The sequence below is a fragment of the Littorina saxatilis genome, linkage group LG13 (assembly GCF_037325665.1).
Source record: "Littorina saxatilis isolate snail1 linkage group LG13, US_GU_Lsax_2.0, whole genome shotgun sequence".
Taxonomy (NCBI): Eukaryota; Metazoa; Mollusca; class Gastropoda; order Littorinimorpha; family Littorinidae; genus Littorina; species Littorina saxatilis.
In genome coordinates, this window is record NC_090257.1 from 20,788,645 (window position 1) to 20,814,295 (window position 25,651).

Genomic DNA, 25,651 nt, shown 5'->3' on the forward strand with positions numbered 1-25,651 from the left:
CTTTAGACCTTACAAAACAAAATGGTAAAAAACGAATTGGAACCAAACAAGGGAAGTAATTCAAATCATCAAATATTTTAGAACAGCCACAGTTCTTCCCCTTGAGTTGATATAGAAGTTTCTCAGAGCAGCTAACTAGTAAACTGTGAAAGAACTACTAATCTTTCACTGGTTTACATGAGTTGACTTTTACCAGCTGTTTTAAAGACTTGTGTATTATTTGTGCTATATGAGTTGACTTTTACCAGCTGTTTTAAAGACTTGTGTATTATTTGTGCTATATGAGTTGACTTTTACCAGCTGTTTTAAAGACTTGTGTATTATTTGTGCTATGTGAGGTGACTTTTACCAGCTGTTTTAAGGACTCTTGTGTATTAGTTGTGCTATGTGAGGTGACTTTTACCAGCGGTTTTACTGATGACAAGATCAAAGTTTCTCTCGCTTTCAACTTGCAACCATCTGTTTTAAAAACTCTTGTGTATTATTTCTTCGTTTCTACCGGTAGAAACGTCGTTTCTACCGGTAGAAACTCCAATCGTCGTCTCTACTGGTAGAAACGTCGTTTCTACTGGTAGAAACGAGGATCGTCGTTTCTACCGGTAGAAACGACGATCCTCGTCTCTACCGGTAGAAACGTCGTTTCTACCAGATCTTCGTCTCTACCGTGACATATATATGCACACAAGATTTCACACATCAATCAACCAATCCATTTTTCTTTATTTCACCGACAATTACATCAAGCAAGCTCGTATAATTATGAGCCAGTTCAGCAAAATACTCTTTGGATATGTCATACGTTATACACTTTGGACTTTCCAAATGACTGGAAACAAATGTAGATGTTTGATAATATTACTTTCCCCAATCCTGTGTTTTTTGAGTAGCAAACGTGTAACACATAATATGAAGTTGGCGGGAACCTTTCAAAGCAGTGGCAATTCCCTGATAGCATTCTCCATTACGTTGTTGGCAGCGCAGCTTATATACTTAACCAGGCAGAATTAGCTAGCAGCCGTTGAATAATTGCATTTGTGAGACATAGTATAGCATGTGCTCCCAAAATGCAAAAAAATGCCAGTTGGCTGGGGATGTTTATAACTATCACATATGTTGAAAGAAGCACTTTTCTTTTCTACACTGCCATTGAATTCAGTTTTTGTCACCATGGAACTTCAAAACAAGTCACTGACCCCTACTCTCTGATGGGGTAGACTTTTGACCCCTTTAACTGGTAATGAGCAATCCTGCAGTTATGCATTCACACGAAGGGCAAAGCATCACTCTCATAATCTTTCTTTCTTTATTTGGTGTTCAACGTTGTTTTCAACCGTTCAAGGTTATATCGCGACGGGGAAAGGGGGGGGATGGGATAGAGCCACTTGTTAATTGTTTCTTGTTCACAAAAGCACTAATCAAAAAATTGCTCCAGGGGCTTGCAACGTAGTACAATATATTACCTTACTGGGAGAATGCAAGTTTCCAGTACAAAGGACTTAACATTTCTTACATACTGTTTGACTAAAATCTTTACAAACATTGACTATATTCTATTCAAGAAACACTTAACAAGGGTAAAAGGAGAAACAGAATCCGTTAGTCGCCTCTTACGACATGTTGGGGAGCATCGGGTAAATTCTTCCCCCTAACGCGCGGGGGGTAGTTATGCATTCACACGAAGGGCAAAGCACCACTCTCATAATAGAGGAATTGTGAAAATAACTCTGTCTAGTTTGTAAGGGTTGTGGAAGAGTGAATACCCTTTTGCCAAAACCTCTGACACATAGGAAGGGCCAATCATTAGTGAGGGGTGTGTCTACGTGTTTCCGACACACCCCTCACTAGTGATTGGCCCCTCCAATGTTTGTCTTTTCTTTCTTTCTTTATTTGGTGTTTAACGTCGTTTTCAACCGTTCAAGGTTATATCGCGACGGGGAAAGGGGGGAGATGGGATAGAGCCACTTGTTAATTGTTTCTTGTTCACAAAAGCACTAATCAAAAAATTGCTCCAGGGGCTTGCAACGTAGTACAATATATGACCTTACTGGGAGAATGCAAGTTTCCAGTACAAAGGACTTAACATTTCTTACATACTGCTTGACTAAACCAATGTTTGTCAGAGGTTTTGGCAAATGGAATTCATTCTTCCACACCAAACAGAGTTATTTCCTAAAATTGTCTATTGACCAATTCTCATGCTGGCCTTCACACAAAAACTTAACACTCTAGTTTCTGATGTCAATCCAAGCAACAGGCACTACGCCTTGTACACATTTCTTTCATCCAACTTCTTCACCCCGTCCACCTTTGCACACAAACTAGTTTCTGATGTCAATCCAAGCAACAGGTACTACGCCTTGTACACATTTCTTTCATCCAACTTCTTCACCCCGTCCTCCTTTGCACACAAACTTGTCCACAGAAATCGGAATCCATACATTTCACAAGAAACTGCTGTAAAGGCACACTCCTTCCTGTGTAAACAATTTGGCTCAACATCTCAGATCTTGCCAGGCTTTTACATGTAATAAGTACATCCCTCCACTGGGACGCATACCCAAAATCAACACCCCGACGGCTTCTCGTGCAGAGTGGGATTTTATGTGTGACTTAATTTCATACAGACACTTGTGTCTGTCAAGAAATAAATTAATCTCGGGATTCTCCCAAATATCCACTCTGCACAGGATCCAGGAACTCCGCCAAGGACGGTCCCAAGCCCGGCTGAAAAAGGAGGAGGGTTGGGCGTGGGGTTAGCACCCCCACCCTGCAAAAAAGACTTCGCTACAGAAACGTCAACAGGATCCAGGAAACAGTCAAGATGTTGATTATTGGAATTTGTCCAAATGGAGGGATGCTCTTATCCTGCCTATATAAAAAGCCTGACCAGGTTTGAGATGGTGAGTTGAATTGTTTCCAACCCCATTCCTGTCCTTAAGAGGCCAAAACTATATTTGCCTGTAGGATATAAATATATCCTGTCCTGTCCAGATGGTCAGTTTAATTGTTTACACAGGAAGGACTGTACCTTTAAAGGACTTTTTTTGGCAAGACTAACCATACACTAACACCTTTACACTGCATTCAACAATTCACCAGAAATGAAAATCATATTTAAATGAAAGAGATAAATTTCAGTTTCATTCATTTGATCTGGAATGGATATTTAGCAACAGAAAGAAAACTTTTTCTTTATTTGGTGTTTAACGTCGTTTTTAACCACAAAGGGTTAACAGCAAGAAAAGAAGGCACAAAAACAGCAAAGAAAACAGAGAAGAGAAATCATTTTCAAGGTTTTCAAAATGTAAAACACCAACAATAAACATAACAACACAACGGACGGAAGAAGATAAAACCCAACAAGCTTTAAAAAACTCAAATGCAAAAAACACACAATCTCTCTTTGCTGCTTGACATCATGTAAACAGTGTCAACTGTAACATCACAAAGACGCACAGAGTTGACGAAATACACCAGCTTGGTTTCTTTCAGGTCATCATCAATGGAACGAGATCCATTTAATTAAGCCATCTTCTTCTTCTGCGTTCGTGGGCTGAAACTCCCACGTACACTCGTGTTTTTTTGCACGAGTAGAATTTTACGTGTATGACCGTTTTTTACCCCGCCATTTAGGCAGCCATACGCCGTTTTCGGAGAAAGCATGCTGGGTATTTTTGTGTTGCTATAATCCACCGAACTCTGACATGGATTACAGGATCTTTTTCGTGCGCACTTGGTCTTGTGCTTGCGTGTACACACGGGGGGTGTTCGGACACCGAGGAGAGTCTGCACACAAAGTTGACTCTGAGAAATAAATCTCTCGCCGAACGTGGGGATGAACTCACGCTGACAGCGGCCAACTGGATACAAATCCAGCGCGCTACCGACTGAGCTACATCCCCGCCCACAATTAAGCCATCAAACTTCCCTGGAAGCTGTAGGACATTACAAGTAATGTGTCCCAGAACCATGCATACATACAACCTACCCTTCTCTAGATACAGTGCGTTTTCACAATGAAAGGCACATTCCTTCACGTGAAAAAAAGTTTGGCTCACTATCTCAGATTCTTTCTTTCTTTATTTGGTGTTTAACGTCGTTTTCAACCGTTCAAGGTTATATCGCGACGGGGAAAGGGGGGAGATGGGATAGAGCCACTTGTTAATTGTTTCTTGTTCACAAAAGCACTAATCAAAAATTGCTCCAGGGGCTTGCAACGTAGTACAATATATGACCTTACTGGGAGAATGCAAGTTTCCAGTACAAAGGACTTAACATTTCTTACATACTCCTTGACTCACTATCTCAGAGCTGGACAGGCTTTTACATCACTCCACAAGACCAACCATCCACTTTGACACACACCATAAAGCAACACCCTGACTACTTGCTATGGCGAGGTGGAAATTGTTAATGAAGTAACTTCTTAAAAGCCACTTCATCAGAAACTTGCCACTGTGGACAGAGAGCCCTCAGGCTGCTCATATTGGGTATGTGAGCAAGTGGAGGGATGGTCTTATCCCAAGTTGAAGCCTGACCAGATCTGAGATGGTGAGCTGACCTATTTCCACGAGAAAGAGTGTGCCTTTGCAGCGCTGAAAGTCCACGAAATGGGGCACTGGCCTTCGGTTAGTACTTCTCATAATTTACTAGCCAGAGAGCAATTCTTTTTATTTTTACTCGCCAAACCAACCATTTCATTCAGCAACTTGACTCGCATTTGGTGAGTAGATTTACATTTCTACTCGCCATTTACATTTTTCTACTCGCCATGGCGAGTAAAATACTCGCCACTTTGAGGCCTGCTTTGATACCCAAGTTGCCTGGAATCACTGCTATCACTCACTTGAAGGACTGTGATTTATTTTCTTGAAGCACAAACGATGGTAGTGTAAGTCTACGGAATTTTAGTTTTGGTGGACAAACAATGTTCGATATGAAACAAATTATACATGAAAGTGACTGGAATGTACGCTTTTGCAGCATATATATATGTAATACTGACCACAACACATTGAACATAATACTTCCAATGCTAAGTTCCTTCCAGCAAACATCACTGGAGAAAAATTGAATAAATGGTTTTGTGTTAATGTGAATCTGTAAAAATGGTTTTGTGTTCACATGAATCGATAAATATAATACTAAAAGATAAGGATGTGCCACATTAAAAACAACAATACTGGTAATTACCAGAAATATTCTAATTTTTATAACTATGGAAGCAGAGCTTTCTAAGAAAAAAAAATTAAAGAAAAAGAAAGAAAAACAACAAAACATAAACACATAAAACTACATCTTCTTCTTCTACTACATCAGTCATTCACTATTATTACCTGGCTCAGTTATATCACAGTGAATGCAAGCAAAATAATAATATTCAACCATGTTCCAAAAGAAAGGTGTTAAAACATTCGACCAAGATTGTAATCAAACCTTTCATACCAGTAACGCACTGCTAGTTAACATTTCTAGCTCCTTACAGTTTCTTTGTCTACAAGCAGAGCTACATACATACTTACAACACAATCTTAAAGTGAGAACTACACACACATATCAAAGGTGTTACATGATAATGTTGACCACCACAGATATGTTCAAGCTTTCACAGGGAACACAGGAGCTTGTATCCAATCGCCGGTCGATCATTATTCCATAATTTTACTCCTTATTCCATACAGTCTCCTTACTACTACTATTTACTAATAAATAGTAGTAGTAAGGGTAAGCATGCAGCAGTAAATAATAAGCATGCAGGAGTAAATAATTATCGACTGGTGGTTGGATACAAGCTCCTGTGACAGAGAATAAGAGCATCCTTCAACTTAAACACATGCAAAATATCAACAGCCAGGCTGTTTCATGTGCAGAGTGGGAATTTTTGTTGTTGAATTAATTTCATACGTGACACCTATGTCTATCTCAGGCATGGGAATTGATTGAAAGAAAAATCTCCCCGGAATTTTTCTGACATCTAGTTTAAAACCTGTGCAATCTGGCGCATTCTGGGAGTATGTTTCATGAATTTTACACAGCAAAAAAAGTGACCAAATTTAATTCATGTTTTGCATTGCCAGTAAGCAACGATCATTTTAATCCTTCAACTGAATTAATATCATTTGAACACACTTACTCTTTGTTTTCAAAAGTGACTCACGTGGGTGGAATCCCACTGAAAGAAGGGACGGTTTTATTGGAGAACATTGGTCATACTAGGCAGATTTTTATTTTTTATTTTGGTTCCTCGATGTGTTTTTTTCTCTGGAATGTTTTTTTTCTCGGAAGAGGAATACTTTTTTCTCGGAAGAGGAATATTTTTTTCTTGGAAATGTGTAGCTTTTCTCGGAAATCCTTGGACCCGAGGAGAATTCCCATGCCTGCAATCTGTTAAATTGATTCAGCAAAAAATCTCCCTCTGCACAGAATGTAGCCACGCCCTTGAATTTGTGTTTGTGTCCAAGTGAACGCAAGCTCTTACACCATGTGGAAGTCTGAACAGATCTGTGGCAGAGAACATGGTTGTGAATGCAGGAAGGACGGTATGTTTAACAACGATCTCACAAACATTGCACCAGTTTTCAGGTTAAACACAAATGGGCTTAAAAACATCCCACACAAGCCAATATTTCTGTCCAGACACAGTTCAGTTTTCTGTGCCTGAAGCAGAAAAACCCGATGCACATTCTTCTGCAAAACAATGTTAATGTGGCAGACATTGTGTGTACACAATCCCCATGTGTCAGAAGTTTCATGATGCTCATTCAATGTGTGCACAAAAAAACACAAAGAAAACAAAAGAGAAAAACAGACTGTCCTTGGACTATATAGTTGATTGGCGTAAATGCTTCAACATTTGAAGTGTCATATCGTCAATTATTTCCAATGGATCACTGGGTGCACACATATTCCTGTCAGATGCCGGCATGATGTAGAAAAATAACAATCCATGTGACCCCTCACATAAAATCAATACATGTAGGCAGAGGAAATCAATTATAACAGAAAAAGAGATAAAATCAAACAACACGCAGTAAAAATAAAAAAATAAAATAAAAACAGTAGAAGAAAATACGTTCTTGGCATGTATTTTGAGAAGAATCCTAGGTTTTGTTGATGCTGAAATGGGCTGCGTTCAGAGTCTGTGCAAAATGCAGGTGCAGCACAACTGAGTTCTGGGGACAGCATTCCAACTGATGACACAGACGCTGGTGGAAAGCACACCGATTCGACGGCAGCAGTATTCTATGTCATCACCTCCATATTCTGCAGGTATTATCCTTGCTCCCTGCAAAGACCAACAGAAAATGACACCATTGTTAACCAGCAATCAAAGAGAGATGTAGGTGACTTTACTATTCATGTTATTTCTTTCTCAATATTTCAGTTTGTGTGACTTTTTCTCTTACTTTTGCACTGACAAAACCTTTCCTAACCTCTTACACTCAACGCGCATCCACACACACATATAAACATGGTGTCTCCCGCATAGTTATAGCCAGACATTTTTTTTTTAGTATGACCCCACTCATTTCTTTATACAGTTGAACCTGTCTATAACTGCCAGCGAAGGGACCACTATTTCCCTCATAGTTGAAGGACCAGCTGAACATTTCATCAGCATCTCTCTAAAACTCCTGTTTATACATGGAGTTGCCTATTGCTACGCCAGCCCTTCCTGCCTCTACCTTTCTTTCAATTCCTTCTCTGCCCTCACCCCTAACCAAGCCTCCATACGTCTTCTTCCTCTGCATTCATGGGGTGAAACTCCCATGTACACTCGTTTTTTTTGCATGAGTGGGTTTTTACGTCTATGACCGTTTTTACCCCGCCATTTAGGCAGACATACACCGCTTTCGGGGGACAAGCCTCCATACAATTCCTACCTGTGATGATGGTGTTTCCCTCGTAGTTAAAGGCACAGCTGAAGATTTCGTCGGTGTGCCCTTCCAGCACCTGTTTACAGTTCCCGGTCTCTGGGTCCCACAGTCGGGCCGTCTTGTCCGCACTCGCTGTCAGCACATAGGTGCCTTGCGGGTTGAAAGTAATCTGTGTTGAAAAATTGGATTAAAAGATTTCATGATTTCTACATTAGACCACATCATAAATAATCATGCATAACCATTCTGTCTGTGTCTGTCTGTGTGTGTGTGTGTGTGTGTGTGTATGTGTGTGTGCGTGCGTGCGTGCGTGCGTGCGGGCATGCGTGTGCGCTTTTGATACTGACAATTCAGGAGAACCCACTCAAAGGGCACAAACAGGTATGTGCAATTCAAGACCTCGTCTCAAATAGCTACTGTGAGTTAGAAAGCAGACTGACTCTTTTTTCATTTAATTGATACAAATATTCTGGGACAAAATGTGTATGCTTCAATTACTGCACCGTGCAACTGCTCCACTGTTGAAAAAGTATTGTTTGGAGGCGTTTACGAAACATTCATTTTGACAGTGGCCATCAATATAAAAATCAAATGTTTACCTGCATATCAACCAAAAAACTGATACACAATCACTGCTGTGTAAGTCAAGGCTTACCTTTGAAATTTCACCTTCGTGGCCCTCAAGCTTGGAAACTAGATTGTGAGTGACGGCATTGTAGCACCGAGCCGTTCCATCCGCAGATGCTGTCAAAAGCATCTGTCCGGTGTAGTCAAACGCCACGTCCAGGACCTCGTCTTCGTGGCCTTTCAGAGTTCCTATGCATCTGCCTGTCATTGCACACAAAATACTGTCAGAATGACAACCAAGCATACAGGTATGCACATAACAAGTCAAGTTGTTTTGCTACAGTTGAACCCTTGCTCCAAGACCTTACCATTTACCACTTTCCCTCTATAACACTTTCTACCCCACCTATGTTGACCAAGTTTTTTTTTAGCCGAGACCAGCTGTGCTGCAGCAGTCCACTCAGGATTGTAGTAACTGTGTAGTAACTGTGTATTAAGGGGGGACAGGGTAGGCAAGCACTTTTTATTTTTATTTTGGAAACAGCTTGCTGCTTGTTTGATTTTTGCAAGCAGAATAACCTAATTAAGGGAAACCATTTTAAATTTTGAGTGAAAAGCAATTTTTGGGGGTTTTATTCACCAAAATGTGAGAAAAACGTTATAAAATGTGCTTTTTTTAAAATGTTGCAGTTTGTGAACCAGTGCATGTTTTGATCCAATTTTTCTTCTTTGCAGCAATATGTGTGTGTTTAATAATTCTGTGTATCGAAAAGCATTTCTAAGCAATATATTATTTTAATTTAGCATTTTCAGTTACCGGTTCAGTTTTGATAAGAAAAATACATGAAATCCTAACTGTCAGACTCATAAAAACCCAACCAATGCACTGAACTCTTATTCCATACACAGAACTGATGCTGTACAACTCATAAACAACATATACAAAAACTGAACAAATCCATCAAGCCTTTCAAAAGTTGCAACATTTTAATTGTAGCGTTTTGTCTGAAAATTACATTCAGAGAAAACAGCATTTTAAAGATTTGAACCAGTACATAAAAAAACCAGTAGCACAGTGCACCCTGAATTCATATGTTTTTATCAGAATGACCACTTTACTATGTAGGGAAAAGGATTTGACAATCAAATTATCAGGATTTTTTTTATATACATCATATGAAAACAGCCATCTTTGTTTGTACCGATATGAAAACATGAATCAGAACCAAACTGTCAGACTCATAAAAACCCAACCAATGCACTTAACTCTTATTCCATACACAAAACTGACGCTTTACAAATCATAAACAACATAGACAAAAATGAAACAAATCCATCAAGCCATTCAAAAGTTGCAACATTTTAATTACAGATGTTTGTCTGAAAATTACATTCAGAGAAAACAGCATTTGAAAGATTCCAACCAGTACCTCAAACTAGTAGCACAGTGCAGCCTGAATTGATATGTTTTTATAAGAATAACCACTTTACTATGATGGGGAAATGATTTGACGATCAAATTATCCAGACTTTTTTTAAAAAATCATTTGAAAACTCATCTATGTTAGTGCAGATATGAATCAAAACGAAACTGTCGGACTCATAAAAACACAAGGAATCCACTGTATTCTTATTCCATGCACAGAAATGGTGCTTCACAAATCATAAACAACATATACAAAATTGGAACAAATCCATCTTGCCATTCAAAAGTTACAACATTTTAATTACCACATTTTGTCTCAAATTACATGTAGAGAAAACAGCATGTAAAAGAGTCTCACTAGTACCCCGGTAAACTAGTACCACAGTAGAGCTTGAATTAATGGGGTGGGTTTTTTTTTAACCAGAATAACACTTTAACTATGAAGGGGAAATGATTTGATAATCAAATTATCAGATTTTTTTGATTTAAAAAAAAAATTATATGAAAACATTAAAAAAGTCAATTATCTGTGTTTGTGCTGATATGAAAATATTGATCAGAACCAAACTGTCAGACTCATAAAAACCCAACGAATGCACTGATTTCTTATTCCATTGCATAGAAATGATGCTTCAACATCAACAACATTACATAATTATATATACACAAATGGAACAAAACTATCAAGCCATTCAAAAGTTGCAACATTTTAATTACAGTATTTCTGTGCTCAATCCTAACACTGCAGCAAATTTCTGTAAAGCTGAATGTCCCTTTCCATGTACCAACTTGGTCATACGCGGATTATTTAAAATGCAACTTTACCACCCGAAGCGTTGCAAACACCGGGAGAAGAGTAAACAACTGCAGACTTGAATGGACACTCATATGCACTCCAGATGCAGGGCCTGTGCAAATCCTTGGGCTGATGCATCACCTTCTTTCATAATCAGACTGCTATCAGACAAGCATTCAGTACAGGATATAAACCTTTCAGCAATAGATTGAGCTGATCAATGTTGACAAAAGCCCAACACATGTCAGCGGAGTGACGTTGCACAGTACCAGTATCCATATCTGCTTGTGATGGGTCAGAAGATGGCAAAGTATCTGTATCTTCTTATGGTTGGTCAGAAGATGGCAAAGCTGATGTTTCTGCTGTGGAAGAGGGTAGTTCCGGTTTAGCAAACTTTTCCATCAGGTCAATCTTTCTCCTCGCTGCCACCACAGGAGGACTGGCTCTCCCCTTGCTCCAACCTAATAAATACACAAACACTGATTTAATATTTGATACAACTGTCCATGGTTTTTGTTTGTAATAAGCTGCAAATTTTAAGACTCAATATAAACGTCAACAAGTGCTTGTACTTTATTTTGCAAATGACCATGTTACATGGGGTGTACCTCAACTTTTTGGCTAGGCTGGTAAATCAGAAATCCCAATCAGCCCCCAACCACTGAACCAGGCGGGTTTTCTTACAACCACCTCAGCGGCTCGTACCCACATATGTCGGTTGACGAACACACACACACACAAAAGACATTCATTAATTGGCCCCTATCACAAAATGTACATGTCAAGTTTACTATGGGATTTGAGTAACCACACAATCACATACACACAGGAACTAATACTGAAACTAGCTGAATTATTTTCTTTCTTTCTTTCTTTCTTTTCATATTTTTCTTTTAAAATTAATTTATTTCATCACACTTGCTATGTATTTGCTTGTTTCTTGTCTGTTGTCTGTTTTGTGTGTGTGTGTGTGTGTGTGTTCTGTGTGTGTGTATACATTTTCAGATTTCCTAAACCTAGCACTGTTTGCAGGTGATCTTTATGCTTTTGATTCATGAGTTGCATCCCCAGTCCTCTTTTTTTTTCTTTGGTGAAGTAAATTGGATCTATTTTTTTATTCCTTAGTTAATGGAAAAGATTTGACAACAATATTGCTGTCAATGATAGGTTGGTCAGCCATGCTGGTGTAAACCAATCCTTTAGAATTAGAGAACGCTCTCTAGTAGGGTACTTATTTTCCTACGGTCAATGACCAGAAACAGAAACTGTGTCAGTCGTACATCGCTCAGATGCTGCTTCTCAGTTTGACCCCAGACAAAGAATACTGATGACATGTTACACCATAGTAAGCTCTCAAGGACTGGCCAGCGAAGAACAATAAAATAGGGGTTGTGAAGACGATATCACAGAGATGATCGAGGGAGGGGGGGGGGGGGGGGGGGGTGGGGGGGGGTGTGTGTGCGGCGGCGGCATGGTCAGTAAATTGGATCAAGAAACCCGCAAAATACTTCAGACACAAACTGTTTATCATTTACCTGCAAACCCTAACACATTCTTACAACAACAACAACATAACGATGTGCAATAAATCACGTTGTCAAACAAACAAGATCGAAAAGAGAAAGAAGCAAAACCCACCTCGTCGAGTCAGGAATCTTAGAATGTCGTCTGCTCAAATACGATCATGTTGGTTCATTTCGGAGTGTTGTTACTTCCTTCTACTGTTCGCTGCTGCTGGTTCATCTTTCTCTGATATTTCTTGCCACTATGCCGAACATTTCCAATGTTAGGGTTGTTCTCCGCAGCTCAAAACTTTGAAAAATGCTGCTGAATCGGTGAAAACGTCATGGATTTGTTGACACCGGGGGACTGATAAGTTGTCTACTGCGCTTGCGCCAAATGCCTTTGACCTACATATATTTGCATATATTAATTCCGGGGTTTCGGTTGGAACGGATTCTCTCTCTTTGTGCCTATGTCAACGGAAATTCCCCAACGGTGATGACGTCATCTTGAAGAACGGAAATTTCCACACAGTTTGAACAGCGAAGGGTCATGTCATGTGCGCACATTTACCAGCACGGAGTATCCAAAGTTGACCATTTTTTCGATTTTTTTGATAAAACACAGACAAAAACAACAAAACATCGGTTTGAAAATGGTTTTATTTACATGAATACATGTCTAAAATGACAAAAGCAGATTATTGAATGCATTCCAGGATGTTCAAAGGTGTGAAAAATGCAACAACCCCAAAAAGGTGTATGAGACCAAAAATAACTCATTTTGCCTACCCGGTCTGCCCTTAACACGCTGTAATGCAGGCGTTAGATGGACGTTACAGGAAGCAACTGAAGCTGAGCGGATATATCCGAACCTGATCAGATAGAGCCATATGAGTGGGTACGGATATATCCGTCCCTGGGAGACAATGAGTTAAGACCTTGTTGTTTTTGCATCTCTGTTCATAACCTCTTTAACTTTACCTCCATTTTAAAACTCCCTACGTTTAGGACCTGACTATCTCAGGGTTTTTTAAGGTCTTACAAAGGGGTTCCCCTGTACTGCTTGTACTGCTCAAATAACACAGGGAAGTAAACGTTCTAAATTTAAACAATGACAGTGAAGCTATTAGGTACCAATCTCCCGGCACCTAAGACAATTGGAAGGTAATACTGAATAAAACTGATCTTGATAAAGAATCTAATTCTCGGTGGTCAGGAGGACAAAAAGGTGAAAAAACAATTCAGGTTGTAAACGAGTTTTAAGTCTTACAACAGAGGTTCCAGTCATGAAACCAGGACAATCCCAAAGGTGTATGTGTGTGTGTGCAAGCACCTCTCTGTATCTTTGTGTCTGTCTGCATGCGAACGTGTGTGCAAGCATAATGATTATGTGCCTATGTGAACGCATGCACGTGCAATAGTTTGTGCTGAAATATCTCACCAGAGCCAACGTCCCACAGCTTGCATGTTTTATCCATGGAGCCGGTGGCGATGAGAGAACAGTCCCAGTTGAACTGTGCACTGCTGATTTCTGCCTTGTGCCCAACCAGAGACTGTATCCTCCTGTAAACCATGCATGCAAGTCAAGTTTTACTACATTCCATGCCTGATAAATGCATTGCTCAACACATTATCAATATCATAGATTATTATTGTGTTTTTGTTCAACATTTTGACATTTGACACAGATAGAGAGTCATTGTTATTTTTTCCCCAGAGTTATTGTTCTCCTTAGCAGTCAAAACAATTACTATCAAGATCTGTCAAATATCGTATTTTGATCAAAGATACAAATAATATTGATGAATCGATCTATTTTCTTTTACTTTTGATGACATAACGCACACAAACAATCAATGTACTCTTTTGTAGTCTCAGCCAGCTGCCTAAATACGAGTTTTAGTCGACCTTTGACGTCACATGGCTCAAAGAAGAGAAATCCAGTGATGAATCGATACATGATTTGATATCGAATTCACAAGGTACCCACCCTCCTTCATTTTAATTACTGACTATATCTCAACAGCGAAAGCACAGTCAAAGACCTTGTCAGCAATTCATTTCAAATCTGCAGACCAATATGCAACTGCTTTGGATAACTATTTTGCACAGGTATGACTTTAAAACAAATTGAATTTCATCCTTGTTTGCATGTTTTGTCATGCAGTTTTCTGTGTAATGTTTAATTAGGTGCATAATTAGCAAAGACTCACTTTCCACTGCGTACATCCCACAGCACCACAGTGTGGTCAAACGATCCTGTGATAATCTCAGATCCGGATGAGCTGAATGATAAAGATATGATCTCTGCTGTGTGACCCTGAAAACAGAATTGAAAATAATTACTTGTCATTATTCATAGTTTATTTTCCTAAGCCGTCACTTAGGCTGTTAGTGTACCTGTGTTCTGCGCGAACTTAGAATCCGGTTTCATTCTAGAATGGACCGGGTCCAGGTTGGAATTCTAACCCTGCGCAAGTACAGGGGTGCCATTCTAGAATGAAACCCTTGTTGCTGGTCCATTCTAGAATCGGCCGTGCGCAAGGTTGGAATTTGGGTCCAAGTTGGAATAGTCATTTCAGTTAGACTATCACACAACCAAAGCCACAAATGTGGATTTTCTGTTTGTTTTTGTTTTTTGTGTGTTTGGTTGGGGTTTTTTTCCGGTTTTTTTACACTTTACTCAAAGACATCGTGAATTGGGATTGTGATGTTCTGAAAGTGATTACGATTTTGAGAGACACTCAGCACTGATCGCTACGAACGGAAATTTCCGGACTGACAGTGTTTTGCCGATCTCGCTTGTAACTTTTAATCTTATTCATATACATGAAGTTGGTCTTCTGAATTGTGAAGATATAATGTCAACTTTTTTTTAAACCTGTGACAACAGCTCTATAACTCACTCTGTCCTTCTGTTGGTCTGTCTGTCGGTTAGTCGGTCTGTCGGTTAGTCGGTCTGACCGTCTGTCTGTCTGTCTGTCTGTCAAAAAAAATGTCAAACAAGAAGGGCAAAGCCCATACGACTCACATGCTTACATAGCAATGACATCATACACTAAGAACTGCTTTACACATTTTTCCTACCAAAATACATGTGACCTTGACCCAAGGTCAAGGTCATCCAAGGTCATGCAACACAAAGCTGTTAATTCAAGACATAGGAAGTACAATGGTGCTTATTGGCTCTTTCTACCATGAGATATGGTCACTTTTAGTGGTTCACTACCTTATTTTGGTCACATTTCATAAGGGTCAAAGTGACCTTGACCTTGATCATATGTGACCAAATGTGTCTCATGATGAAAGCATAACATGTGCCCCACATAATTTTTAAGTTTGAAACAGTTATCTTCCATAGTTCAGGGTCAAGGTCACTTCAAAATATGTATACAATCCAACTTTGAAGAGCTCCTGTGACCTTGACCTTGAAGCAAGGTAAACCAAACTGGTATCAAAAGATGGGGCTTACTTTGCCCTATATATCATATATAGGTGAGGTATTCAATCTCAAAAACTTCAGAGAAAATGGGGAAAATGTGAAAAATAGCTGTTTTTTAGGCAACATTTATGGCCCCTGCGACCTTGACCTTGAAGCAAGGTCAAGATGCTATGTATGTTTTTGGGGGCCTTGTCATCATACACCATCTTGCCAAATTTGGTACTGATAGACTGAATAGCGTCCAAGAAATATCCAACGTTAAAGTTTTCCGGACGGACGGACGACTCGGGTGAGTACATAGACTCACTTTTGCTTCGCATGTGAGTCAAAAACCGGACATTTCCGAGAGGGAGACAGCGCTGACATTGCAAGCGGCCGCAACCGGCTCTCATCACAAAAACAACTGCCCTGCAAACAATACCGCCCTGGTAGTCCCCCTTGCTATGGTCTGCCTTTGTTTATTGCGTACTCAGGAGTGTCAACTTTCTTGACATGACATGACATCGCAAGATCGCCAAAGGATTTTTTTCAGGGGTAGACAAATCAGCCCCATTTTATCAAAGGGAAGGTGCAGGTCAAGGAAAGACAACTCTGTCTTACCTACAAACATTACGGCCCCCTTTATTCAAGGGTTTCATTCTAGAATGGCACCCCTGTACTTGCGCAGGGTTAGAATTCCAACCTGGACCCGGTCCATTCTAGAATGAAACCGGATTCTAAGTTTGCGCAGAACACCTGTATCAATAGATGATGTTTGGAGATAACTCAGTCTGGTTTGTATGGGTTGTGACAGAGTGAATACTCTTGCTTCTAGTGTATCAAACTTCCCCACGTGACACTACAGGCCAGTCACTAGCGAGGGGTGTGTCTGAAACATGTGGACAATGCGCACATGTAGAAAGCTTGCCTCACAAAAATAAGAGTATTCACTCTTTCACAACCAATACTCCCCTGAAATCAGCGTATGCTGCCTGAATGGCGGGGTAAAAACGGTCATACACGTAAAAATCCACTCGTGCTAAAAACATGAGTGAACGTGGTAGTCTAAGCCCATGAACGAAGAAGAAGAAGCAGAAGAAGAAGAAGAAGAAAAAGAAGAAGAAGAAGACAACCAATACATTTTGCACTTAACCATGAGGCTCCAAGACCCTCAGATCTAAATTATTTCCGTGAATTTGATGGATTTCAAAGAAATGTAAAATTAAGAAAACTTAAATTAAAATATGCTCAGATTTGTGTTAGATACAGCAGTCCCTGCAATGTACGGCCCCCGGCGTGAGCGGACACCTGACATGTACAGACACATTTGCTCGGCACGGAGTGTTTTCCTTCTATATTTGCCCCCCCTTAAACGGACACCTGCAAAACGTGGACGCGGACACTCATTTTCGGTCCCAACAGCAGGTCATACCTCCAATGTACGGACAGACCATCGTCAAATGTTCACCACAACAAAGTCGATAACAGAGCAGTCCGGCTCTTGGTACAAAGATCACAGCCGCAATGGCGTGATGACAGTCACTGATAAGTTGAGTGCACGTGTATCCATCAGGAGAGAGAGAGGGGGGGGGGGGGGGTAGTTTTGGTCAGGAGTGGAGTACATGCGAAGATGCCAACATGAAACTGCACTGTGCTCTTTATTCTTGTCTGTTGGACGTAAACAACAGAAACCACATACATGTACAGTCGATGAAGGTCCTGAGCGAAAGAGAGTGAAAAACGGCCACAGTTCTCAGCATCGTGTGTCTGTGTGTAACCTCTTTCATTGACAAGATACTCTTGTTTCCCCTCAGCCTTGACCAGTGAGTCGGTTGCCTAATCTGTGAACCCTTCAGTTGTCTTGCTTTGTCAAAAGTTACGACACAGTCAACTGGTTTTGCTCTGAGTGAACAGTGCAGCTGGCCTCTCTGGCCACAGCCCCAAACAGTACATGGCTGGAGGGAGTGAGAGAGAGGGAGGGGGGAGGGGGGGTGGAGGGCTAGCTGGCTAAACTCTGTGGGGTGTCCGGTGTCACTACATGTCAGCAGGAAGAGCATTGGAGAGAAATAGAGAGGTGTACTCTTCCACACAATTTCCAAGCATCAGTTGTCACGGCTTGGGGTAGGCATTAGTGAGGGAGAGTGGGAGCTGTGTTATGTACTGTGTATTTCCGACTGAAGAGTGAAAAGTCACTGCCATGCCACATGATCGGCATGCAGTCAATAAAGCCAGACAAGAAGAAAATAAATTACATGACTATGACATGCAGCTCTATCTGCTGCTATTTCTTCAAACTGGTTTTCAAGCTTATTCTTTCAAAGCATCTGCACACGCTCCTCTGTGCTGTGTTTGTGTGGCTGCTTTCGTATGTCAGTGCATGGTGAGTGTGTTCACTGCCTTGAGGATTTATTTTATCTCTTCTTTTCAACACTTTTCATACAAATCATTTTTACAGAACGTTTAAAGAAGTATTAGGAGTTTATTGTTATTGTTTAGTAGCCACAAGAAGTGATTAGCATAGATTCAATCCTGTTGTTTGTGTGTCTCTGTGTGAATGTATGGCGGAGGGGGGGGGGGGGGGTGTGGTCACCCCTCCCGTGACCGGACACCTGCAATGTACGGACAGTTTTGCTATGGCCCAAGGGTGTCCGTTCATGAGAGGGACTGCTGTAGCACCAATTTGAACATGAATGTTAAAATTTTTTCAGAACCCTCGACTTTCAGGGATTTCTGCTTTTCTCCAGTGGGAGTTCTGATAATAAAAGCCTCTCACGGCACACAGATTTGGCACTGAATTTTGGATAAAAAGATTAGGCAAAGTTTTCGCGAAGTCAATTTCTGGCTCAATTCACCTTTAGCACGCCAGCGGCGATTTTCGTCGCCCAGTCATTTCTCCCCCTTTGCCAGCCAGCGGCGATTTGTGTCGCCAGCACAAGGCTTGTTCGTATGACCAACTTCTCGTTCGTATTTGCATACGAGAATAACGGTATTTTTAACGGCACTTGAGCCAAAGCGAGGCTCACTTCCTTCCGTTATCTCGTCGTGTCGTCTGCGCTGCATTTGAGTCGGTTTCGTCAAAGTTTTCTGCTTTTGTTTTTGCATCGATAAAGTACTTTAGCGCTTCGACAAGCAAGATGGAGGATGATGAGTTTGAAACTTTCTTTTGAGTTGTTTCTTGACAACAAATCGTATGCTGAATTGGAACGAATTACTGAGGAAGATCTTCGCAATGAACTGTGTATCGCGGTGAAAAAAATGACAGTTCGTCAAGTCACAGTGACGGTTACGAAACGGAATTTACAAAAGTGCAGATGGATACAAACAGTGGCTGGTCCAGTTTAATGAAATACCAGCAAACATTACCGATAATATGATTGCGTAGCAAATGCTTGACTTGCTTGTCGAAGAAACACTGCGTAGAAACTGACTCAAATTCAGCGCAAAGCAAGCCAGTGACAAGACGTAAGAAATTTGCGTGTTCGGAAATGGCGACCTGTGGATCTAGTGCAGATCAAAGCTTTTCTCTGCTTGTTGTTGCTAACCGAACTATTTAAAAGATCGTCCCATGACATGCACTGGTCCACAAATATATTTATTTAGATACCAGGATCAGGAAGTTGGATGGTCAACATGATTACCTGATCAAAGGAGTTTCACCAGACATAGACTGGTTAGTTTCATAAAATTCCACGGACTAGCCAACACAATCCCTTTTCATTTTGTATTTGTATTTATGCTAAGAAAATAAATGATGCATGCAAAAAAACCTATTTTAATGTTAAATATAACCCCATCACAACCACAACGTTTCATGCTTATTAGTGCATTTTCAAAGATGTTGTAAGTGTTAAAAGTTAGTGGGTGTTGTTCTTATGCTAGGTAAGCAAAATAATGTGGCTACAGGGGAAGTAATGCTGGCTGGAATCTGGAGGGCTAAAGGTTAAGGACAGCCTTCACAGAGCAGTGGTGTATTGATATCCCAAAAGATGACCGATGACTGACCCCCAGTGAGACAGTCTCCACGCCTTTCTCCACATCCCACAGCTTACAGGTGGTGTCCATGCTGCCTGTGGCCACCAGGGTGCTGGCTGGGTTGAAATTCAGACATACCTGTAACACAGAGGTACATGTCAAACTCTGCATACACAAACACAAAGAGTAAGGCCAACTGTGTCAGACATGAATACACGCATGCAGATGCATGCTTGTGTGTGTGTGTGTATGTGTGTATGAGAGACAGACAGACAGCGAGAGAAACAGACAGAGAGAGACACACACACAGGCAGAGACAGACAGACAGAAAACAACAATACAGCCAATTAGCTAGCCTTAACTCACCACCTCATCTCTGCATTACAAGAAGCATGAAATACTCACAATTTCGGCAGTGTGCCCTCGCATGGTGTGATAGCACTTGCCTTCCTTGACGTCCCACAACTTGCACGTCTTGTCGAAGGACCCTGTGATTATCTTGTCCCTGCAAACAAAGGTTCTATTCATCACTAACTGGGTGCATCTAATGTGACAGAAGAAAGAAATGAGAGAGAAGGAAAAGAAAGAAAAGCCGATAGATCTGGACAAGTCCAGTTCAAACAATTTGAGAGTGCTGTGTGCAAATAACCAGACACAGAGAAACCTTTCCCTTCTTTCCCACTCTGTGTCCAGAACTATGGAAAGAGAGCAGGAAAATAGACCAGACTTCATGGCTCTAGACTTCATGGCTCTAGACTAAGACTAACCTGAGCAACAGTGACAATGTACCCCAAAAAAAGGCAAAGAACATATTTCCTATTTGCCTAAAAGTAAAAGAATGTGGGTCAACCCTTCAGGCCCCTCTCATTCAGACAACCTATTCCATTCTTCCACAGCACCTTGCACGAATGAACCATACACATTTGTACAGCCGTACATCAATCATACTGTCTGCCACTTCTTCCAAGAGCAAAACAGTGCCAAGCTGGAGGCCTTACCCAAAGGGATTGTTGAAGGCAATGGCGTAGACGACATTGCGGTGACCTTCAAGTGTATGCATCTCTTCACCGGAAGAAGTGTCCCATATCTTGCACGTCCGGTCATAGCTTCCTGTGATAAAGCTGGGAAACAACGAACACAACGTTAATAGAAATTACAAGGCAACAACAAAGAAAATGTGGACATTAATCTTATACCGCCCTTATACACAAGAAATGTCTTATACCATCCTTATGCACAAGATAGGTCTAATTCTATGTCAGACTTGATCTGCGAAAACTGAATGTCTTCTACCAGGTGCAGGTATTTCTTTTGTTTTTTTAAGATGTCTAAACTTGTGATCACAAATGTTTCTGATAGCGACACTGACAGCAATTTTGTTGTTGTTGCCTGCTATCTTGTACAGTGGTACATTGTACTTCAGATAACACCCTTGGGACCAGCCACAAGTGTCTCTACCTTGCATGAGAGGGATTCCTTAGTCAGATCAACAAGAGGAAGGGGAAACAGAAAGTGTCCTTTACTCAGAGGTGTCCTGTCATTGCAGGGACCCAGCAGGGACCACTGTGTCATCATCACTAACAGTAACCAAACTAGCAATTTCAAATTGCTCGTGGGGTAGGGCACTGGACTTGTTAATGTTATACTAGGGTCACGTGTTTGAATCCAGACAGGGACGGACACGTGTCAACTTTACGTGCAGACTCAGAGGCCGTATCCATGTCCCACCCCTGCGTCACGTAAAAGACCCCGGTCAATCTGTCATAAGTGCGGGTGGCTGATTACACCTGAACACGCACACACTAGGTAGTGTGAACCTGTTGCTGCTAGCTTTCCACTGGGAGGAAGCCACCCGAATTTCCCAGCAATAGGATAATAAATGAAATGAAATGAAATACCCACCTTGAACCAGACTTGTTAAAGGCCACATTGGTGAGAGGCAGTATGTGAGCTCGTAATACCTGTAAGACCAGTATCATCAGAAATTAAAGATCACTGTTGCAAAAATATTTCATTTATACTTGCAAAATGTCTGCATACTAGACATCTGTCCTCCCATAACCCTGAAGAGTTCCTCTCAATAAATCTCAGAAGACATTCACAAAACTTTAACCTCACAGCCATACACATAATCTCTGTTCTTTAAAACATTCTCAAGGAATATCAGGAGAAATTCACGAAATTTTTATCGAACAAGTATTTGTTCAGTTCATTCCATCAGCCCTCCCTTAATCCTGAATAGTTCATTTCAAGGATCTAGGAAAAACATAACTAATTTTTTACGAGTACAATATTAGCAACTACGTACCTGTTATTGGTTTTTTTCAGGAACAGCAGGATATTTAATATGCATTCACAGTTATCCTTTCAGTGAAGCGAAACAACCATTTAGATAATTATTCTTCAACTTTCTCTTCTATTTCAAACATATTTTGAGGTGAAAAAAGCACTTTCAGTCGTACATTTTGAAAAAAATAAAATAAAACTACTCTCAAACATACCTTGAATAAATAAAAGTGATGTTCATCTTTCTGGCCAATTTTCTCCTGGAGACCTAATCACCAGTCAAGGAAAACTGTCAAAGGATTGTGGCTGAATCACAACAGCATATAGTTATTGTTACACAAGGACAATGAATGAGAGCTGCCAAAACATCTGAATACTTTTGATGAAAACTAGAGGTAACATGAACATAAACGCTCAGCCGATTCTCTTCGCATAGACAGCTAGCTGCAGCCGCTGAGTGGCACAAATGTGACCTTGGCAGATGATGCAGGTCAATTAACTTTAATTTTTGTGAGGGTCACCAGATGCTATAAACCAGGGGCTCACATCCATGAGAGGTGGCATAGGACAAATGCAAAAGTGATAGGACATTTGTCCTGAACAAAAATAAATCACTAGGACATTTTTAAGTTATGTTGCTTTTTCGAAGAAAAAAACACACCGCAAGGAAGGCAATTGTCAACCGGCTAGGAGCATTCAGAGTTGCGACCCTTGGAAGCTCTTCTCTATGAAAAGCACATAAAGTCTCCCCACGTTTCGTCTGCTTGGAGAGACACATCGCTTCGCAAAACATCGATAAAATAGAAAATCAAACTACTCAAATGAAAGCATAATCGGGCAATGACCACTTAGTGACAAAAACAATAGGACATATGTCCTCTTGCATGAAAAATGTATAGGACATTTGGAAAAAATATCCGTGTATGTCCGATGTCCGACGTGGATGTGAGCCCCTGTATAAACTAGCCAAATTTCAAGCTTGCAAAGCATTTGAACGTTTTATCTTGTTTAGGTTGCACACTCGATCACACTGTGACCTTAACATTTGACATGGGTCAACCAGACTTTACATACACTATATATGAAGAACAATATTTTTAGCAAAATGTTTGATTAACCAACTCCTCTTGTTATCCAAGGAGAATGAAAAAAACATAAGAAAAGGATACGTTGGACTAGTTTCCGGACTTGGTCAATCTTCGAAGATGTGATAAGTTGCTCTTTGCGTGCGATTTCTTCCACCACCAAATCGGTGTCAGTTCTGAAAGAATAGTGACATGCAACATTTTTTAGACAAGTTATGTAATAATACATTTAGTTGTGTAAAATTAGAAACAATGCTTGTTGAACAAATCTTTGGGTGGCTATTGGCTTCAAAATCATTCAACGGGCAATCACTTGTTTGTTTGTTATTTCAAAACTGTACACAGTGAATTAGGCCTAAAAAAAAAATAGGTGTGGTTACGGTAACCCGACCTACCCTATTTTTAGGGGCCGATCCTATAACTTTTTATTACATTTGTCAAAAAAAACAAAAAAAAACAAACCGAGAGCAAAAAACGCAATGAAAGCGAAAGCGCCCGTGTCGCACACTTATTTCCCTGTCAAGTACCGTACTTTCCGGGTCATAAGGCGCGACTTTTTTCCTCGAGTTCGACCCCTGCGTCTTGTATAACGAAGCGCCTAATCCGTGTATGAAATACGAAAAAAATCAAAGAGACCGCTTGAGTACCAGTCAAACAACTTGTGATAATGCATGTTTCAGCGACTAGGTACTGCCCTGCCTTTGATCTGGCCGCACACACAGATTTCCACTCTGTTAAACTCGGTCACTGACCGGTCACTGACCCCGATGCAGGAAGTGTTTCCTCTCTCAGATATGACAGGGGAACCACCTCTCATGGCAAAAACTGGGTCATTTTGGTGCGCCCTATTGGCCCCCTGCGTCCAATGGGTGACTGGATTACAATTTTTTTTTTAAAAGAAGGGGGTGCGTCTTAGATAACAAAGCGCCTTGTCACCCGGAAAGTACGGTAGGTTTAATTTGTACACATTAGAAAAAAAAGTTAAAAAAAAGAAAAAGTGTTTGCCTACCTACCTACCCTATTTTTTTTGGCTATGTTACCGTAACCACACCTATTTTTTTTTTTGGCCTTAGTACATTATCACAATCACATGTTTCAGTCCTTTCTCTGACATACTATCCCTATTGCAGTGTCTGCTTCCAAGAGTAATTAGATACACATTAATTTCCTTGATAAAACAAGTGCACAAACAGATTGCTTTTGCTGTTCAATGGAAAAAAATCAAGATGAGAATTATGGTTATCTAGCTGCATTAAATAAAATTAATGATAATCCATACAGTGAATCCAGCACAATCTGAATCATGCAACCCTTATTACTCTGAGCATTTGTAATAATAATAATAGTAGTAATACTTACTCTGGCCGCAAGTCTAGGAGGTCAATAGATTTGGTTTTGAGAAGCCCACCCTGTTCATACTCCAAAATGATACCTGAAACAGAAACAAGTAGAGATGAGTGAAGCTATAAAACTAAAAGCTAGGTCACAATAAACGTATGCAACAAATACGTTGTGTAAGGAAAAAAGCAAATGTTTATCTAAGACCGGTAATTATTGCATTTTTCCTATTTTAGTATTTATAATAATTTTTTTGCATGCAATTATTTTTGTACAAAACTGTCTGAGAGTAAGACTAAGAATCATCGACTTCAATAGTCACTTTTCTAATATTCTATTTTAATAACTCTGCTATATTCTTCCCTGTTTTTTTCTGAAGATCAAGTGGCCAAGATGGACAGGCCATCAGACAATTGATTATTTTTTCCTGTGGTAAGTTTTAGCTTTTGCTCAGTGTCTTCTATGGCATTATCAGTCCAGGCCGAGAGTAAAAAAGAGAGTTGGGCGAGTACTGTATGGGAATGGTATGTGGGGAAGGCCCTGCAGATCGAGTCAACCAATGCTGCAGGACTTGTTCAAATAAAAAAAGTAATGATGTAAATATCCACTTAAAATAACTATCAATGAATGTACATAAATTATAGGAAAAGTAATAAAATGCGCACTTTGTTGTCAAATCTTCGTTCTATTTTTCGTTTCATGCAGAAGAGGGTAATCAACTTTTTATCAAGGGTAGGCATAGAGTTGAGCGTGATGATGCATGTTTTTTTCTTGTACAACTTGTCAACTCTTATAGATCCCATCATTGTTATTCTCTTAGCAGATTTTCTTCATCGGTTTGGCTTTGGGGGTGAAATGCCCTTTGGAACAATTCATCACAACCGGTCAAGCCGAGTTCATTTTATCTGAGTTGTCAAGTTCTGCGGTTTTACGTCCCACTGGCACTGGCCAACCTTCACGAAATTTGTCCAGTTTTGCCATAGTTTCCAAATGGCGCTTAACAATTACATCCAAAAGGGTTTTCTATCTAAAAAGCACTGTTCAAAGGTATCGACATGCTAGTTTAGCTCAAGTTCAAAATCAGCGACAGCGTCAGTTGCAGTTCGACTACTCATTTTATCACAATAATTCTAGACGTTTCGCTCTGTTTACGACACTAAAAGATGGAAGTTTCACTTCTGAATCATTGCTATCTCATTATTTCTTACCCTGTTACAGACTTGTACTTACCAGGAGGATAGTACCTCAACAGAAATCGTTTCAACTTCATTTTTGTGTACGGTTTCTACGAGAATCTAACATGGCGTGCGTACGAGCAGGGGCATGCACTCACCGCCCCCAACCCAAGGGACATAATTCTTGTTGCAATTTGTTTTTT

The 25,651-nt window shown here is 40.4% G+C and overlaps 1 protein-coding gene and 1 long non-coding RNA gene across 2 annotated transcripts in view; one reads left to right on the forward strand and one right to left on the reverse strand.

Annotated features, from left to right (window-relative positions):
- Positions 1-25,651, forward strand: part of LOC138983857 (uncharacterized) — a 196,321-nt gene that overhangs the window by 26,685 nt on the left and 143,985 nt on the right. The gene's annotated exons all lie outside the window — the stretch shown is intronic.
- Positions 703-25,604, reverse strand: LOC138983832 (dynein assembly factor with WD repeat domains 1-like). Its single transcript, XM_070357167.1, has 13 exons — positions 25,504-25,604; positions 24,295-24,367; positions 23,020-23,111; positions 22,066-22,118; positions 21,467-21,525; positions 20,563-20,685; positions 19,970-20,069; positions 19,595-19,702; positions 14,385-14,491; positions 13,613-13,734; positions 8,533-8,705; positions 7,884-8,046; positions 703-7,285 (listed from the first exon to the last, which is right to left on the reverse strand). The coding sequence occupies exons 1-13, from the start codon at positions 25,541-25,543 to the stop codon at positions 7,251-7,253; spliced, it is 1,248 nt and encodes a 415-aa protein (XP_070213268.1). The 5' UTR covers positions 25,544-25,604; the 3' UTR covers positions 703-7,250.

What these genes read in the sequence shown, in the direction of transcription:
- LOC138983832 (XM_070357167.1), bottom strand. Translation starts at nt 25,543, where the DNA reads ATGAAGTTGAAACGATTTCTGTTGAGGTACTATCCTCCTG. An exon ending in GTTGAGGTACTATCCTCCTG is followed by an intron (nt 24,368 to 25,503) that starts GTAAGTACAAGT and finishes TTTCTGTTTCAG; the next exon opens with GTATCATTTTGGAGTATGAA. An exon ending in CTCCTAGACTTGCGGCCAGA is followed by an intron (nt 23,112 to 24,294) that starts GTAAGTATTACT and finishes CTATTCTTTCAG; the next exon opens with AACTGACACCGATTTGGTGG.